The sequence below is a fragment of the Mastomys coucha genome, unplaced genomic scaffold, assembly GCF_008632895.1.
Source record: "Mastomys coucha isolate ucsf_1 unplaced genomic scaffold, UCSF_Mcou_1 pScaffold6, whole genome shotgun sequence".
Lineage (NCBI taxonomy): Eukaryota > Metazoa > Chordata > Mammalia > Rodentia > Muridae > Mastomys > Mastomys coucha.
Window position 1 is genome coordinate 115,055,604 of NW_022196912.1, and position 18,252 is coordinate 115,073,855.

Consider the following 18,252-nt stretch of genomic DNA (forward strand, 5'->3'; position numbering starts at 1 on the left):
AAGCAGGAAAGTTGATGGTGTGGTTAACTCCAGAATGCTCCACCAAAAGAAAGGGACGAACAGCCTTTCCCAGCCCTCCTGTGCTGTAAATAACAAACCACATGGCAACAGAGAGAGAAAAGGATCCGGAATGTTCTCCTCCGAAACAGGCCAGAAATACTGTTAGGATGACTTTTAGCAGCAAGTATTATTACCTCTACTAATATGACTGACCTTTTAAAATTACACATTTAGCAAGTAATTAAATATAAAGAAAGGAGATTTTTGAGATAGGGTCTCAGGTCACTCAGGGTGGCCTTGAACTTGATGTGTATTTGAGGATAAATGTGAACTTCTAACCTTCTTGCCTCTATCTCCAAGTACTAGTATTATAAGTATGCACCACCATGCCTGATTTTTTATGCTGGGATTCCAACTTAAGGAGAGCTTCATGGATGCTAGGCAAACATGCTCCCAACCAGAGTTTAAACACTGGCTATGGTTAACCTTCAGAATGTTGATGAGGTCGAGTTCATCTCCACAATCCCCACACAGCTCACTGAAGGGAGGAGCTATTATCTCTTGCCTGGGACACAGCTCTCCCTCCTACCAAATCATTTGCAGAATATACCCCACCATCGAATTTTCCTGTCGGGTTAGCAGCTGTTGCCAGGTGAGCAGCTCTGGCAAAGGGGTTATGGGTTAGAATTTCATGGGTCTGGATGAATCTGGATGAAGCATAGGAGAGCTGGCGTGGGTTTTTTTTTTTTTTTTTTTTGACAGCCTTCTATCTGTCATGGCCACCACCCATACCTAGTGTTGAGATGGAGGAGTTCTAGATCAAAGCCCTTTGGAGGTGGGTATTCAGGAGGCTGAGACAGAAGGATCAAGAGTTCAAAGCTAGCCTGGGCCATGCAGAGAATCCCAGACTAGCCTGAACAAGATTCTGTTTTTAAAAACAAAAACAGGAGCAGGACAGCACCTTGGATTGGTAAGTGCCAGGACAGACATCAGACTACTGTCCAGACTGTGGCGAGTTGGAAGTGCATTATGTAACAAGCCCCAGAGGTCCCTGGGTAGTTGGTGACTGGGTCACAGCCCATGCTGCCTGTACTCTACAGACATGGACTGTGGGTGGCATGCAGGGCTTGAGCCCTCCCTGGCTCACCTACACCCATAGTTGTCTTTTTTAAAAACATTGTCATGGCTCTGGGCTCACTTTGAAATCATTTCCCTTCTCTTTCTAGGCACACAGCAGCCTGCAATTGCCTCAGGCTGAGCTCCACAGAGCATCACCTCTCTCCCTTGATCCTCTACTTGCCAAATGCTGAGGAGCCAGAAGGACAATCCACTATGAGATGGTTTAATCACAAGCTAGAAGGAGCCATGTACCTGAATCAGTGAGCTGAAGACCCCTGGAACATAGGCTGAGATAAAACCTGCAGGTTAGACCACCCAGACACTAATGCTGTCCTCTAGAGCTACACCATAAACAAGCACCCCGACAATCCACAGAGACACCAAGGGAAGTAGAACAGATACCCCGGAAGCACAATATGCCACAGGCTAAAGTGGTCACACACTTTGGTCCCGTTGCTCCAATTCCAGGAACATATCATTTAAAAAGTGTCTGATGTGTTCCTGAAGGGCCAAGGATGTCCAGGACCACTGAAGCAGGAAGAGCCGGGGACACTGCTCAGTGAGCATGCGCAGGACCATGTGTTCAATCGTCAACACCAAAGAGGAAGAGGAAGACCCCAAACCTAAAATAAAACAGTGGGGAATACTGGGAACACTCTAAAGGGGCCTATAATTACCAAAGTAAATCTTTAGTATCTTGCAGGCCTAGAGAAAGCATGGCTTTGAAACCTGCTCGCTGTGGGGAGACTCCGCAGCCAAGGGCACTTGCTGACAAGCCTGGCAACCAGAACCCAAATGGAACGACAGAAAGACTTTCTCAGGTTGCTGTCTTCACCTTCACATGCAAGCTGTGGCACACACATGCCCACAGACAGACAGACAGACAGACACACACACACATACACACACACACACACACACACACATACAAAGTAAATAAATAAATGTAAGAAAACCATGAACCCAAACCCGAAACCTACTTCATGTGAGAAAACTTGAAAATGTAACTAAAAAAACCCAACACAACAGCTCGACCATCTGTAGTCTGGAATGGAGCAGTCTTCAGGAGCATGATTGTCTTGGGATTCTTCTTACTTTGTAGTTAATTTTTGGGAATTTTGGTTTTACCCCAGGCTAGCAATCTACATGGCTCAATGCTGGCTCTAAGTGCTGGGCAAAGGCAGTGAGCTAGAGCCATCAGCCACGGGGGAGTGGCTCACAGGCATGGAAAGCTGTGTGAGTAAGCTTTGGGCAGGAGATCAGGTGTGTTAAGTGCATCTTCTACTTAAGGTGTTCAGTCTACAGTAAGTCCATGGGGCACATAAGCCTTTGTGAGTGGAGGAACACCAGCATGGGGGCACAGAGTAGGCAGAAATGACTACCACAGGGCTGTCAGTGAGCAGTGAGACCATCCCATGCCTCTCACCCAGCCTGATCAGACTTTTAACTACCACAAGCTCAGCTCTAGGGGAAAACATCTCAGGAGGACACACCAAGATCCCCCTCTACTCTAGAACCTCCCACCCTGAAGACAAGCCCATTTCACTATTGCCCATGCGCAAGGCTCACCTCTCTCAGGGTGGTCAGCGTCCTCGTGTGCACGGTGACCTGCTTTGTGAGGTCCCTGTTGTCCTTTTCCAGCTCCTTCAGCTTGCTGGCCGCATCCCGGCAGCGGGCCAGCTCTTTGTCCAGCGCACGGCTCTCCTTCTCAGCGGCAGATAGCTTGGCAGCACTGTCATCCAGGATGGCGTCCTTGAGCTCCACCTGCTGCCATAGGCGTCTGGCCTCCTTCTCCAGCAGTTTCTTGTCCTTCTCCAGCTGGGCCACCTCCTGCTCCAGGGCCTTCCTGTCTTTCTCAGCCCCCTCCAGCTGCTTGTTGGTGAGCTGTAGAGTCTCTAGGTCTCGCTTCAGGGCCTGGCGCTCAGCCTCCAGCTCGCTCAGCTCCCTCTCCAGGGCCTGAGACTTGTGGCTGCTGCTCTCCAGGCTGTGCTGCAGCTGCAGGTTCTCGGCGCTCACGCTCTGGTAGCTGAGCTCCAGCCTCTCCGACTTCTTGCTTAAGGTCTTCAGCAGCTCCACATTCCTGCGCAGCTCCTCCTTCTCCCTCTCCAGCTGCTGGTTCTCCGTCTCAATCTGCGCCATCTTGGCGCTGGTGAAGCGCATGGCCTCCACCATCTTGCGCAGCTCCAGGTTCTCCTGATCCAGCTGCTTGTTGTCCCTCTCTAGGCCCTCGAGCTGCACAGACACGTTCTGCAGGGTGTCTAAGGACTTTCTCAGCGTCTGGTTCTCCAGTTCCAGACCCTGGCTCTCATGCTCCAGGGCCTCGACCTTCTCGGTGACCGTCTTCAGAGAGGTCACCTTCTTGGTCAGCTGCTCGTTCTCCTTCTCCAGCCGGTGCAGTTCCTTCTCCAGCACCTCTGCCCGCTCTCCCTTCTCCTTGGCCTCCTCTAAGTCTCTGTGCAGCTGCTTCTTCTCCAACTCCAGCTGGCTCAGTTTGCTGTCCGCCTCAGTCACAGCCTGGTGGAGGGCTCTGTTCTCCTTCTCCACGTCCTTCGTGCTGTTGACTGGCGGCCTTTCCCGCAGGGACCACACAGCCTGGTGGAGGTGGCCCTTCTCCTGCTCCAGGTCCTTTATCTATGAACAAACACATCAGGCATGACCCAGACTGCCACAGGAACCTCCACTAGTGATCTAGGTTCATACAGGGGCTTCTAAGTAGAAGTTACCCAGACCCATCATCCATGGCTCAATACCGTGAGCATGATCTTAAACCTAAACGATACATCTCTTTCTTAAAAATGTGAGTGACTCTCTTGGTCCACTGGCATGGTCAGCAGGACCCAGTGGACACCCTGCTCACCTCCATGACCTTCTATTGGGGCACATTCTACTCTCTCCCAGAATCTTCCAGAAAGACACACTGAATAGGCTACTGCTCTCTATGCCTTGCTCCCTTCCTGTGTCTCCTCAACCTCACAGTCAGTGCCCCAAGCAACCCTGCACAACGGCTCTAAAGAGGCCCTGCACCCACTACTACCCACCAGCCCTTACCTTGTCTCGTCATAACAATCCCTGAGCCCGCTGCCTGCCTTCCGAGGTGAGCTGCGTGGATGGGGCCCCACCTGTGCTCATCATGTACAGTGCTGTCTGACCTCTCCCCGCTTCTTCTTCTTTTTTTTTTTTTTTTGGACAGGGTTTCTCTGTATAGCCCTGGCTGTCCTGGAACTCACTCTGTAGACCAGGCTGGCCTCGAACTCAGAAATCCACCTGCCTCTGCTTCCCAAGTGCTGGGATTAAAGGTGTGTGCCACCACGCCCGGCTCTCTCCCTGCTTCTTATTATCTACAAGAGAAGCTAAAAAACCTAAAAATACCGGATAACCCAACCTTGCTCTTTACTCTCCACTTACATCTGTCCAGAGTTTGGAGATGTTTAGCGGCCTTAGAATGGCCTAGTCCTGATGGCACCCTGGAGCTACTTATCAGTACCCTGACACATCCCACAGTGGAAGCAAGCAGAGCCCTGCAGGAGTGCCAAGGTCTCACTCTTGTCACTAACAGCTTTTAGAAATTAGTCACTGTCCTGTGAGCTGCAGAATGTTTAGCAGCCTCCATCCATCTCCTAGCTTTAACTGTCAACCTGACACAGCCTCAAACCAACAGAGAAGAGTCACAATTGAGGGACTACCCAGATCAAATTGGCCTCTGGGGATTGTCTTATTTATTGATGTAAGAGGGCAAAGTCCACTGTGGGCAGCATCATTCCCTAGGCAGATAGTCCTGAGCTATATAGGAAAGCTAAGTAAGCATGAGCCTGAGACAGCCAGAGAACAAGCGTCCTCCTTCACTACTCCTGCTGTGTGTCCTCAGCTGTGAGTGTGCTTTCTGGAAGTAATGCAGCATGGGGTACCAAGTAAGCCTGCTTTCAAGTTTATGCTTCCCTGACATCCCTCAGTGATAGGCTACTATATTACCTCTAAGGTATAACCTTTCTTTCTCTACATTGCATTCAGTCATGGTGTTTGTCACAGCAACAGAACGGAACTAGAATAGTCATGCCAGGAACTCTCGTAGTTCCTTTCCAGTCAAAACAATCAGAACTGTCCAGTCACTGGGGACACTGCCCAGTGACGTGGCCATCCTCCTCAGCTCCTCGTCCAGCATGCGGGAGTGCGGTGGCGATGGCTATGCCTACCTGCCTGGCCCTGTCGGCTTTCAGGGCCTCCATACCGCTCTGCAGCTGTTCCTTCTCTCGGATCAGCTCTTCACTCAGCGTCTCCAGGTCTTGGTTACTCTGCTTTTCTCTCTCCAGCTGTGTTTGTAACTTTTCAATCTGCAGATGTAAAGATCCAGCCTGTGTGACAGTCAGTCTAACCAGATGAGCTGTGTTCAGACAGACAGACAGACCCTTCTCTGCCCAGGTTATTAATAATACAGGCCCTTGAGGGGAAAAAAAGTACTAGTGTGCTCTGCAGCAGTTTTTATACTTCCCGTCAGCCACTGGCCTGACATGACCTGTATTTTCTGTCTGAGGTAAGAGAAGTGACTGGGCAGCAGCCTGCTGTCTGTCCACATTCCCAACAAGGACTGTACGGCTCCTTTCCCCTTCCGTATGCTGGCAACAGCATCCCGCTGCTTAGGTTCTGTCATCTTCCAGGTAAACCCATCATCAAGCCTTGACCCTCTGCCCACTCTATTCCCTCCTACAATCCACTGCTGCTGCCCTAGGCCAGACTGTATTGTCCTGCTGAACAATTTCCCTCCCATCACCACCTGCCAACACCAGGCTCTGATGGAGGAGCCCACCAGTGCCTAAGCTTCCGGGAACATGAGCTACCGACATAAGAGTTCTCCATCTTTGTTTGTACACAGAGAATAAGCTACAGGGCAGAGGTGACCCACACTGTCCCTAGCCCAGCAAGAAGATACCCCAGGCTTTCTTGCCTGAGAACCCATGAAGTGGGAGGGTCTTATTCTATGTCATCTCTTTTTCATACAAGACTGGGCGCCCATCTATAAAGACATTCCCTGCCTTAAGACCACGGAAATCTAAGAGACCAAATCATGTGGCTACCTTTCCCATTTTTACTTTGCTCCAAAAGACAAGACACGAGAATGAGTATCTCCTACTGTCCTCTAAAGACAGAACAAGTCCCTTGACAGTGAAAATGTCACATGACAGTATTTAAAGGGGGTAAGTGATGAGGGAATAAACGCAGCTAGATTCCCTGAGATACTTTCCACAGCAGGAAACGTGTGCCACCCCCTACACACACACACACAGGAGAGAAAGCAGCCTCTGCTGCCATAGGCATGGGGTCCCTGGGGCCTGGTTTCCTCTCAGTTGTCCCCTCCCCCACTGCCCCAGGAGCTTTATATAGGATTGAGGAACATATCAGGAGAATTCAGACATGAGACACAGGTCCCAAAGGAGAGCCACGAGTAAGGAAATCTCCTCGGAGTCTGGCAGTAGATGTGTTAAGGGCCCTGGAAGGTCACCTTCTTGCTAAGCTGCTGGTTCTCCTTCTCCAGCTCGCCACATTTGAGGCTGCTCTCCTCGAGCGCCAGCGACGTGTCCCGCAGACCCTGGATGGTGCTCTGGAGGCTCTGGTTCTCCTTCTCCAGCTTCAGGATGCGGCTGGAGGCGCACTCGTTCAGCTCAAACACGAAGGATTTCCTGGAGGCTGAAGGGCCGAGTCTGTTAGGGCCTGGCATTTTGGGAACCCTAGTTCCACCTTCTGACATAAACTAAACCTAACTAAGAGCTAGCCTTCCCCTCTTGTTCTCCATTCTCATCTCAATAGGACTGCTGCTCCAGCACCCAACAGTGAGGTCACCTGCTGGCAGAATTGGGGCCCACTCAAAACCGGATTAAGGATGAAGGAGTCAATCATGGGATCTGGGTCACCACACTCACTGCTCACCCGACTGACTCAAGGGCCACAGACAATTTCTGTGCTCACTGCAGGAGCAGCTGGAATCTAGGCTGCTCAGCAGAGAGGGCAGAGTGATCAGCTGACAGAGGGCAAAGGAAAGCTGTACCTGGGTATATATGCCCACTGCTGGCCAGCCTGGACTAAACCTTGTCATTAGAGATTTCTGTCAATATAACAATTACATTGAAGGAAAGTCAGACAGGACATGCAAGCTGCTTTAGACTTTTCAGTGAGACTAGATAAAAGCTGAATGTTTTAAAAGTCATCTACGCTTTTAAACAACCCAGCACTTTCTTGAGAGTCAAGAAATAGACTTCTTGGTCTTTTCCTGCAGATCCAAGCCTTCATGTAAGTCATAGGGCTTCTCAGGAGGAGCAGGGTGGGCCTGACACACCCTAAGGGAACAGTCAAGCCTGTCCCTCAGTCCCTTGTCTGTCTACCCAACAGAGTCTCATCACACAGTACTGTAGAGGTTTACTCAGTCGCTATGTATGTTAATACTGGACTAGGAAATCCTCACTTATACCTTGCTCCTTAGTTTAAACTATGGGTTGAATAAAGATGCCTACAGCCTATAGCGGGCGGAAGAGAAGTGGGTGGGGCTTTAGTTGCCAGGCTTGGTGTCTGAGGCAAAGACTATGAGGAGGAGAGGAGAACCGAGAGTGAAGAGAGAGAAGACACCATGGGTAAAGACCATGGGTCATGAGAACTGGCTACGAGGGTTGGCTAGTCGGAGTACGAGCAGCCGCCCTGATGGAATATGGCAAGTCCTATCTCAGGGTTATTGACAGGGAAGTAGACAAAATAGTACAGAGGGCTAATACTGCCCAGCTCTAGTGCTACTAAGGCTTATTATAAAATAAAGGTTTTGTGCTTTTATCTGGGAACCAAATGATCAAAGGTGGGATAGAAAACCCCGATTAACATTCATTACAACACTGTACTGCTGTTCCCTGACTTTCCACTCCTGACTCTTAATCATCACCCAGGGGTTCTGGCTGGGTACTGAGGTTCACAGCAGAGGCATCCATGCATGTTCAAGTGCTGTATGTGATGCGTGTGTTAGGGTCCTTGGATAACTACAAGGATTGAGAAGTACGTCCTCTGCAGTGTTATCATCTGTCAGAGCAACAGGACAGACCCGACAGGCTACACCATCCTAAAGACTCGAAGCCACAACAGCATGAGTGGAAGCAGACCATGACAACAACGTAGTATGTCCAATTCTAGCGCCAACACGGGTTCAGAGATGCTCCAGAGGCCTCCTCTCAGTTAGCTAAAGAAAGTAACCTAGACCTTGAAGAAGAACCTACAACCTCGCTTTAGTAAACCAGCATAATGCCTAGTTATACTCTAAACACTTCTCCTGTAGAGGACTCACCAGCATCAAAAAACCACATCTCCTTGCAACAGACAGAGATCATTACAGAAAATCTCAACCAATCAAAATGTAGAGAACAAATGATAATGTGGTGCCCAGGCCCAGTGGCCACATTTACAACACAAATCCTGCAGAACTGTTCATGGCAGAAGAGGGGGCGAGAAGACTGCAGGAGCCAGAGGAGAGGAGGTCCTAGAAATGCCAGAGTAGCTACACCATGAAGTCTCATCACGGCTACCTACACAAGACCTGAACACTTGCAGCCAGGCTAACATGCAAGGGGACCTCAACCTAGACAAAGAACTGCAGGCAGCTAAGGATGCTGGGAGCAGGAGAAAACAGTTATCCCCAAGGAAGAGATCCAGTGCCAAATGGCCAGCCCTGAAAACACACAGACAGCAGCAGTATGTGAACAGGGTAGAGTGCACTTACAATTTAGGTGTGTGTGTGTGTGTGTGTGTGTGTGTGTGTGTGTGTGTGTATGTGTGTAAAACAACAGTTAAAGAGATACAGGCCGGGGGCTGGAGAGATGGCTTGATGGTTAAGAGCACCTACTGCTCTTCCAGACGTCCTAAGTTCAATTCCCAGCAACCACATGATGGCTCATCACCATCTGTAATGGGATCTGATGCCCTCTTCTGGTGTGTCTAAAGACCGCTACAGTGTACTCAAATAAATAAATAAATCTTTAAATAAAAAGAGAGAGAGAGGCCATAAATTTGAAACAGAGCATGGGGGTGGTAGTGCAGGAGAAGAGTTGAAGAGAGGAAACCAAAGGGGGAAAATGATGCTAAGAAAAAAAAAAAGAACCCAAGTAAAGCCCCTTACCTAAAATAAAAGTTTACTGATTCAACCTGTGGCCATTCGGACACACTTCTGCAACATTTGTGTGGAGGTCATTTTGATAATGGTGAAATCTATATAAATTTACCATTCTACATGTTTTTAGTATTTTATTTTTTTGTGTATGTATGTGTGTGTGTGCATGTGGAAGTCAGAGGACAACCTGTAGGAGTTGCCTCTCTCCCTGGGCATTGAACTCAGGTTATCAGGCTTGGCACCACACACCTTTACCTGTTGAGCCGTCTTCCTGGCCTCAGGTATATTTAAAGGTATTTTCAGCACTGTGGCACTAGGAACATGCACTGCTTGGCCACCATCACCACAGTCCATCTTTCTCATCCTTCCCTGCCGAGACTCAGGGGCAGAATAACAGTCACGTTCCTTCCGCCCACAACGGCACTGATAGCAAGTGGCTTGTCACTAACTAAAGCAAGCTCCACACTGAGCACAAAGGCTTGTTCATCAGACCACCCAGCAACTGGGACTCACGACAATGGCCTGTCTCCTCACATGTGCACGCGAGACGCTGATGCAAGCTAAAGTTTAAGGGCCTGGTATCACTCCAGGTCACTCAGCTGACAAGCACAGAAGCCTGCTCTTTAAGCCAGGCCTTTCCAAGTCTTCCTGAGAGGCCATAGGTGCAGCTCAGCAGTAAGGGATATGCTCAGTATGTTCAAGGCACTGCTTCAATCCTCCATCCAAGAAGAACAATCTGAAACAGGCACAGCTCAACACTAGCTATTCAGGAGAATGGGGCGGGAGATCACCTGAGCCTAGTAGTTTGAAGCCAGTCTGGGCAGCATAGTGAGACTAACCAACACTATCATTAAGAATAAATCACTGGCCCAGAGAGACGGCTCAGCAGTTAGGAGCACTGGCTGCTCTTGCAGAGGACCTAAATTCCGTTCACAACACTCACAGGGAATCTCACAGTTGTAACTCCAGTCCCAAGGGATCCAAGACCCTCTAGATTATATATGTGGCCAAAACATGCACACAAGTCATGTGACCAGTGAGACAGCTCGGTAAATACATATGCACAAAAGTCATGTGACCAGTGAGACTGCTCTATGAGTAAAAGTGCATGGATGCAACACAACCTAATGACCTGAGTTTAAGCCCAGGACCCACATGATAAAGGAAGAACCTATTCCCACAAACTGTCCTGACTTCCACATACACATATAAATAAAATTATAAAATAATGATGATGATGATGATAATAATAATAATAGAATAAATAAAACATGTCCATTTCTGACCTCAAAGGGTTTTGTAAACTATACCACCAAGCAGTATGAACCGATCAGGCCTTTGAGGCTGGCCCTGAGGGCTTGAACTGCTTCTCCAGTCCACCAGGGGGCAGACGTTCCTCCTGGTAGACTTCAAACTTCACAGGAGAGACAATGCCTTTTCCCACCCCGTGTGGCTCCCAGGCACCTTCACTCAGCTTGGTACACAGGCAACAAAGCAGACACAACTTAGTGTCCACAGACACGAGTTAACTCAATGCTTTCAAGCTCAGAGCTGGTAAGAGCACTGAAAGAAATGACCTTGGCAGTATTCTCAGGGAATTTTTATCAGTATCTTTCAAACCTACAATAAGCCAAACGCCCATGCCGGCTCTGTAAAGTGCTAAGTCAATACTAACTTGCCATCGGGTGCATGGGAAAGGTGAACACAGCTATTTTCAAACACAGGAATTGGCTTATTGTTTGCTGGGCGCTGGAGCTTCCTGCTGCAGCGCTGACTGGGGTCCCCCACCCTTCCCATAACAGACACCATATCTCAGGGTACCAGCAGAGGGCAGCAGTACCTGCCAGGAAGGAGGACTCCCCCTACCCCTACCCCCAGGAAGATCCATAAAGAGCCTGGGACTGGGGAACAGCGGCCACTTAGCATCCCCACCAGGGAGACAGGATAAGCTGCATCCATCCTGCCCAATTATGCAAATGAACAGTGCAAATAATGTCCAGGGTACATTTATAATAAGGATTAGTGACCACTGGGGACACTTCTTGGTGTCGGGGCTTTCTGTCATCAGCGAAGAGAGCGGTGATCTGGAAGCTCCTGAGTGTGCATATGGGAAAACAAGAAATCCCAACACTTCATTTGTAGTTTACTTCCGGGCATCAGAGCTGCCGGGCCACTCATGTTTCCCCTGGGGAGGACTGTAATGAAACAGCTCCAAATGGCACTTGAGGAAATCACATTAACTTCTGGAGAGTGGGTGAGTTGCTAGGAAGCCTCAGCCAAGGGCTCAGTTCAGGGATGAGCAGCAGGGCCTGAGACGGGTTGTATCCCAGGCACTGGGCGGGCCCTGCCTACCATCCGACAAGTCCGCATTCTTGGACAGCTGTTCCAGCTCCCAGCCCAGGTGGGCCGACTCGTTCATGCTCTGCTTCTGTGCGATCTCCAGAACCATGTTTTCTTCCAGCAGCTCCTCAATTCGTTTCTTGTCAGTGTCCCGATCCTAGGGCAGAGAGAGAGGGAAAGTGTGAGGACTTGGTCTGACTGGCTTCAGACTCGCAGTATCTACCTCCAGCCACTGCAGGAGGGCAGCATGCTTCCTGCCAGACAGAGCCATTCAGAAACACCTGACTCAGGGCTCCACTGCAACAGGGACTGCTACTAGATAGCCCCGTGACATTTCTACTTAGGTCAGGAAGGAAGTCCTAAGGTCTCAGAGAACACGCTGGACACAGGGACACAGGAACAGTGCATTGTGACAGGTGCTCTGGTGATGGGCATTTGTTGGCTCTAAGGAAGTCTCTGCAGCTTCAAGTGCTGTGATAGGTACGACACGCCAGTGCTCAACCCAACCAAGAGCCACTGAGGACCCTTGAAAAGGACACACCTGTGCTCACCCTGGCAGAAGAGCAGTTACTTTTGCAGAAGTAACATAAAAGTCAGGTCCCAGATGTGTGAAGGACAGTTAAGTGCCCACTCGAGCCACTGAGCTTAGCAAGCTCTTCTTTTAGTCAACAAGCTGCTGGCAGGCAGCAAACTCAAGAGGCTGACACATCAGAAGAGCCTGCCCTTCCCCACATGCCCCGCCTCCTACATCACTAGCCCCGCCCCATCTCCTCCCCTCGTTCACTCCACCCCTTGCACCAGTTCCATTAATACCAGTTCCAAGTCATGGAGTTTAGACTTTAGCTGTAGGTTCTCTTTCTCTAGCTCGTGGACTTTATCACTGCGAGCCCGGGAGGCCGTCAGTTGTTCCTCCAACATGGCCTTGGTCTCGATTAAGATGATGTTGTCTTCTCTCAGCTCCTAAGAGCAAACCCAACAGGAGAGCCATCAGATAAAAGGCCAGGGTCATGACCACAGGACTTCTAAACAAAGCCCTTTCAGAACCCTGGAGCCAAGCAGCCAGTCCAGGAATACAGGGCAGGAAGCCCTGCATCCAGTGCTTGTCAACCTCGCCTGTCCAGGCAAGTGGACTCTCAAAGAAAAAAAAATCAAGAATCACGAAAAATTTAATGGTTCTGGGGTGTGGCTCCGTGCATGGTAGGATGAATGCCTAGCATGTACAAGGCCCTGGGTTTGCTCCTGAGCACAGTAAACAATGGACAGCTTTGAAAAGGCAGCCCTTCCTCGAGGTCTTCCACAAGCCAGGCGATCCTACACTGGGACCCCAATGGGAAAGTGGACTCTGCTGACCGTGCCACAGAGGGGAAGGAGCCCAGGACTAAGTCAGATCCCCTCAATTCAGGATTTATGGCAGATAAGGAAGGCTTTACAATGGCCATGTCCCAGCACAGCAGGGCAGGCAGATACAAATCCCATAGTCAAGTGCAGGCAGAGACTGTGGCTTCTGCTGGCATCACGGAAAGAGGCCAGTCTGTGTGCCATGCCTGTCAGACCTTGTCTGAGCTTCTCATGTCCCATGAGTCCTTCCCAGCAATGCTTGGTATCCTCGGTGTGTGTGAGGGGTGTGTGTGTCCAGGATGGACGGCTAGACTTGCACTCGCTCTCACATGCCTTCCCAGCTGATAAAGTGTGCACACTGGAACTGCCACCTTCTTTGATGGGAAAGATTCCCAAGACTTGCCCCACTCAGACTGCAACAAGGACCAAGTGCTCATTCTCCCACATGGACCCGAGTCCAAGCTCCTGGTAGAGGAAAGCACTCACAGACATGGGCTTCATTAAAGCTGGCCCTGGGGAAGCAGCGTCCTGATTCTCGTGTCTCCCACAGGCCTCTAGAGACTCCATCTTCAACAAAGACCATACCACTGTGGCTGGCCCAGCCTTACCTGCTCCTCACAGCACCATTTGGAGGGGAAGCAGATCAGGGTCAGTGTCCCCCTACAGATGAAGGATCAACTCAAGTACAGTAAGGAATGTGGCTAAAGTCCCTCTGAGGGTCTCTCTCAGGAGGCAGGGCTGGGACTCTGTCTTTTCTCCATGGCCCTCAAGTTAATAAGAGGCACTGACTGCCTCTCATGACATTAAGACAGAAAAATGGGGGATCTCAAATCAGCAAAAAAGGATCCAATTCTTTCTTTGCGATCATTATCTACCCTGTGTCTAACAAGGTCCACTCTTTTTTTTTTCCTGGTTTTTCAAGACAGGGTTTCTCTGTGTAGCCCTGGCTGTCCTTAAACTCAGAAATCCGTCTGTCTCTGCCTCCCAAGTGCTGGGATTAAAGGCGTGCGCCATCACTGTCCAGCTCTGTCCCCACTCTTAGAACTCTTTGAGACAGGACTGTTACAGAGGAAAACTGGAGGTGGCATATGTGCTGGCCCTTGAAGAACTCAGATATTCTGACAGGCAGAGACAATACCCCCTTCCGTACTATGTTTTGGTGGTCTCAATGTCCGCAGTATTAGATAATAGACACAATCCATTCTGCCTCATACACCAACCACTTCCCAAGACAGAGCAGCCTTGAAGGACGCTATGCTCAAGTTTCTGAAGACCAAAAGTTCCACTAGTGGCCTGCAGGGCTGGGAGGGCTGACGCCACTGCTCTGGGCAGAGCTGTCTTTGGCTGGCATATCTATCTGCCCCAACCAGGAGGCTGTTATCAAGCCCAAGCCCGCCCAGTCAACAGCTAGGGTGTTTGTACAGCCATAGGTTAGACTGAAGGACTGACTTATCTAGCCCCAAGTAACTTGAGAGATGCAGGGGGCGAGTGGGTCAACTCTGGTTCTGCCACAAGCTCTAGCTGTATGGACTCTCGGAGAGCTGGATAACGCCACCTAACTGAAAATGTGGGTTAATAACGTTTGTACAATTCTCAGCACTCAATGCCTGAAATCACCATGTGTCCAGGCATAAACACTTCACACCCGAGAGAGACAAAGTTCATCCCAACACTCACCCATGAAACAGCTCCCTTGCCAACCAACAAAAATTGTTTTTCAAGGGCTCAGGGTGTGCTGAGCAGAGAATGAGTTACATGAAGGCCTGAGTTGTGTCCCTAACACCAAAAAACAAAAGCAAACAACAAAATAACTGGTTTCCAGGAGCACCTCTTGACCCCCCACAAACAGCAAACACCAGAGGGGATGTGGAGTCAAAGAAACCGACTCCTTCCCAGTGAGCTTGGGATCACAACACACAATGGCTCCTAGCGTCCACTGCAACAGAAAACCCAGGGGTGCTGGGGGAAGCAAGTGCTGGCCCACTGGGCCCGTGGCAGCAGGCCTCCTGCTCCTTGCTGTCCTGTCTCCAGGACACTCCCTCATGCCATGTCTCACTTGTAAGTTCCACTGCGGTGGAGAGTAAAGGGCAGGATGCGCTCTACCCTCAAGGCCCGCCCGCCCGCCCGCCTGTCTGCCTGCCTGCAACAGGACTTGACCTGAAGAAATGCAAGGCCAGACCAGAAACCAAAGGGCCCCTCGGTCCTGTTCAACTCGACAGATCTCATCACAGTTCCCAGAAGCAACAGGGATGAAGTCCCAGGACAGAATAGAAGACTGCCCACCCAGCATGTGAGTTTTCCTTAGCAAGTTCCCTGGAATTTAACATTCCTCACTTGAGACATGATGCTTAGCTGAGTATGAGCTGTGGGAGGCTGGGGTCCCTCCATAAACACCTCCAGTTCCCCAGCACCACCCTCTTATCCCCCTTTTTGTCTCCTTAGGGTCAAGGCTCCCCCTCATTCTCTGGCAGCCAGTCAGGGCTCTAGAGATTGCCAGGCACATTCCGATTGCAGACCACTTCTTAGCAACTGTGATGCCTTTTCTTGTGTGAAGAAAGGAAGCGGCTCCACCTCACAGGGTCACTGTGGGCCTTAAATGCTATGGTGGGCCTAGAGCTGAACACAGTTTGGGCTCTACAGTCACGACTGCCCACCTAAAGGCCCTACTGTGTGCCTGATCTGTAAAGGACCAGACAGCAATGCTCTCTAGTCAGAGGTAGGATGAGGCATTGTGCTCCAATAAAACACCCATAAAAGCCAATGGTGGACTGGATTTAATCTAGAGACTACTGTTTACTGGCTTCAGAGTAGAGAAGCTCACTGGCACAGAGGCACAGTACGGCACAGACTATCTTCCCAGGCTCACAATCTGGTCAGGAAACATAGACAGAAATATACATCATGATGATACTGTATTTGACACACTACCCTGGAAGAGGAAGCTGGCTTATAAAAAGAACTATGAGGCATGAGATTGGGGACATGGCCGGCAAAGCTCACAGACTCAGCCTTGCTCCAGCCCTAATCTGACAACTCCTGAATGAACAAGGAGAGGCAGGCAGCCTGGGAAATGTTTGTGCAAAGGTACAGAGGCCTGGGGCACAGGGTGTGGGATGGGGCTGTGTGAAGAGCTGCAGCACCAAGTGCCAGACGAGGGAAGAGCAACGATCAATCGCATCATCCCAACGATGGAGAGGTATTGTGTGGACCACTGGAGAAGGCCAGGGAACTGAGCACCAATAGCCAGCTCAGATTCAGGGAGGGCTTCTGTGTACAGACACTGGAATAACCAGAGCAAGCCAGTAGGAGGCAGCCGGAGAGTAATGCACAGGCAACATGCTGCGAGGTCAGGACTTGAGCTTAAAGGATGGTTAGCCCATGAGCTTGACCCATATGGGGCGGGGTGAGGTGAGGAGATGAAAGGGAGGTGAAACTGCTGCTTGGGCTTAAGCACCAAGTGCAAGGAAAATGACTGGGCTCCACAGTGAACACAGGCTGGTATGGAAGGCAGGCAATGACTCTGGACACATTAGCTAAGACTCCAATGGGATGCAGCTCTGAGAGGGACTCAATGCTCAAGGCACTGGGTATTTATCATCAGTGAGTCCTGAGCATCACCCACCAAAGGTGACAAGAACATTCCAAAGTGCTAGGAACCTCATGGTACAGGGTAGCAAGCTGGCCCAGAGTCCCCACAGAGCTGACTGACCCTATCCCTTCCTGACCCTGGGCCCCACTGCTGCTATCTTAGGGGTGTGATCTTGGAATGGGGGGGGGGGTTAGGTATGAAACATGATGGAACTGATCATTAACCTAGCTCCGAAGACCGGGGCCTTGCCAGTGAGCCACCCATCTCTCTGGCTGCCTCTTCCCTGCAGGACCTGTTCCAGAGCTTTTATCTCCACTCAGGGGTTCCCTACAGAGAAAGGCTGGCTAGGATAAGCTCGCTCCAGGCATACCTCTGTGCCTGGGAGGCCAGGGCAGGACCTGCCCCTCCTTTCATAACAGGACAAGACTTGTCCCACATTGGCAACGGTACTGCTGCGTCTCAGCCCTTCTGCTCATTGGTTTGAAACTAGCACTTCTCAGGAAGCTGTTGGTCTGCAAAATATGGTCTACCATTGCCACTGTGCCCAGGATGCCCCTAGTGCCCGTGCATCTGCCTTTAGCCTTAGTCAGAAATTAGAAGCCAATTGCAGAGTTTTCAGAGGGAAGTCACATGGGCCAGCTGTGTGCTCACTCCCCAGTTCCTCCTGTCTCTGGTGGTTATCCTGCTCCCTGCTATTCGGTTTCAACCCTTCTATGAACTGGACCAGGAGCCACGGAAAAGCTGCTGGAGTTTAAAAACGAACTGTAAATTTGTGGTCCACAAATCTGTAACTCTCACGCTAACCCTGATTAATAGCCTGTAATCCTAACATCTCAGAAAGCTGCGACAGAAGGATCCAGCTCAGGCTACTCTTGTAAGACCCTGGTTTAAACTGGCAAAGGTGTACCAGCATGAGAGTGCAGAAGCGCCATGTGCAGAAACACAGACTTCTGAGGCTGCTCCCTGGGGACTCAGTAATACAGGATTTCAAACTCACTCACACACATTCTCTCTGTCCCCGTCCCTCTCTGCCTCTTTCTCCCTCTGTTTGTGTTTGTGTTGAACAGTGCAAATCAGAAGGCCATAGATGGTGCTGAGGAATTTCCCCAATTCCTTTCTACTTTATTTTAAAAACTCACTGACTAGCTTGACTCGCTGGGATCCTCCTACATGTAGCCCATAGTGCTGGGGCTGCGGAGCAATCAGAGCTCAGGCCCTCCTGATGATGTAGCTAGACTACGGAGCCATAACTAAGCTTCACCTTTTAAAAACAATGTGCATGTTTATTTTTTTATACATATGGGTGTTGTGCCTGCATGCATAGCTGTGCTTCATGTGCATGATGCCCGGAGCGTCCAGAAGAAAGTACTGGATCCTCTGGAATTAAGAGTTAGGACAGCTATGAGCTGCTGTGTAGATGCTAGGAATCAAACCTAGGACCTCTGAAGAGAAGCCAGGGCTCTGAACCACCTGGAATGTGTGTTTTTACAGGCCTTAGGGCTGACTCATGAGACAACCGCCTGAGAAACGAAGAGCTGAGAGTCAGAGAAGGAAGGGGTTTCATAGCTTCAAACTATTTAATAGTTAATAATTAATAATTAATAACTGCTTCATAATGAAGTTGATGTGGTCTAACAGGTAGGCAGCTAATGTTCTCCTTCTTTTACTTAAAGTGTGTGTGTGTGTGAGAAAGAGAGAGAGAGAGAGAGAGAGAGAGAGAGAGAAGGAGAAAGGG

At 50.0% G+C, this 18,252-nt stretch overlaps 1 protein-coding gene across 3 annotated transcripts in view; it reads right to left on the reverse strand.

Moving 5' to 3' along the window:
* The window catches only part of Ccdc88c (coiled-coil domain containing 88C), a 121,242-nt gene that overhangs the window by 35,520 nt on the left and 67,470 nt on the right, over window positions 1-18,252 (reverse strand). For all 3 annotated transcript variants that reach the window (XM_031357541.1, XM_031357540.1, XM_031357542.1), the window contains exons 11-15: window positions 12,404-12,550; window positions 11,603-11,747; window positions 6,614-6,798; window positions 5,310-5,447; window positions 2,689-3,750 (exon numbers count right to left, since the gene is read on the reverse strand). In XM_031357541.1, coding sequence (XP_031213401.1) covers window positions 2,689-3,750; window positions 5,310-5,447; window positions 6,614-6,798; window positions 11,603-11,747; window positions 12,404-12,550 — 1,677 coding nt within the window. The remainder of the gene's footprint in view (window positions 1-2,688; window positions 3,751-5,309; window positions 5,448-6,613; window positions 6,799-11,602; window positions 11,748-12,403; window positions 12,551-18,252) is intronic.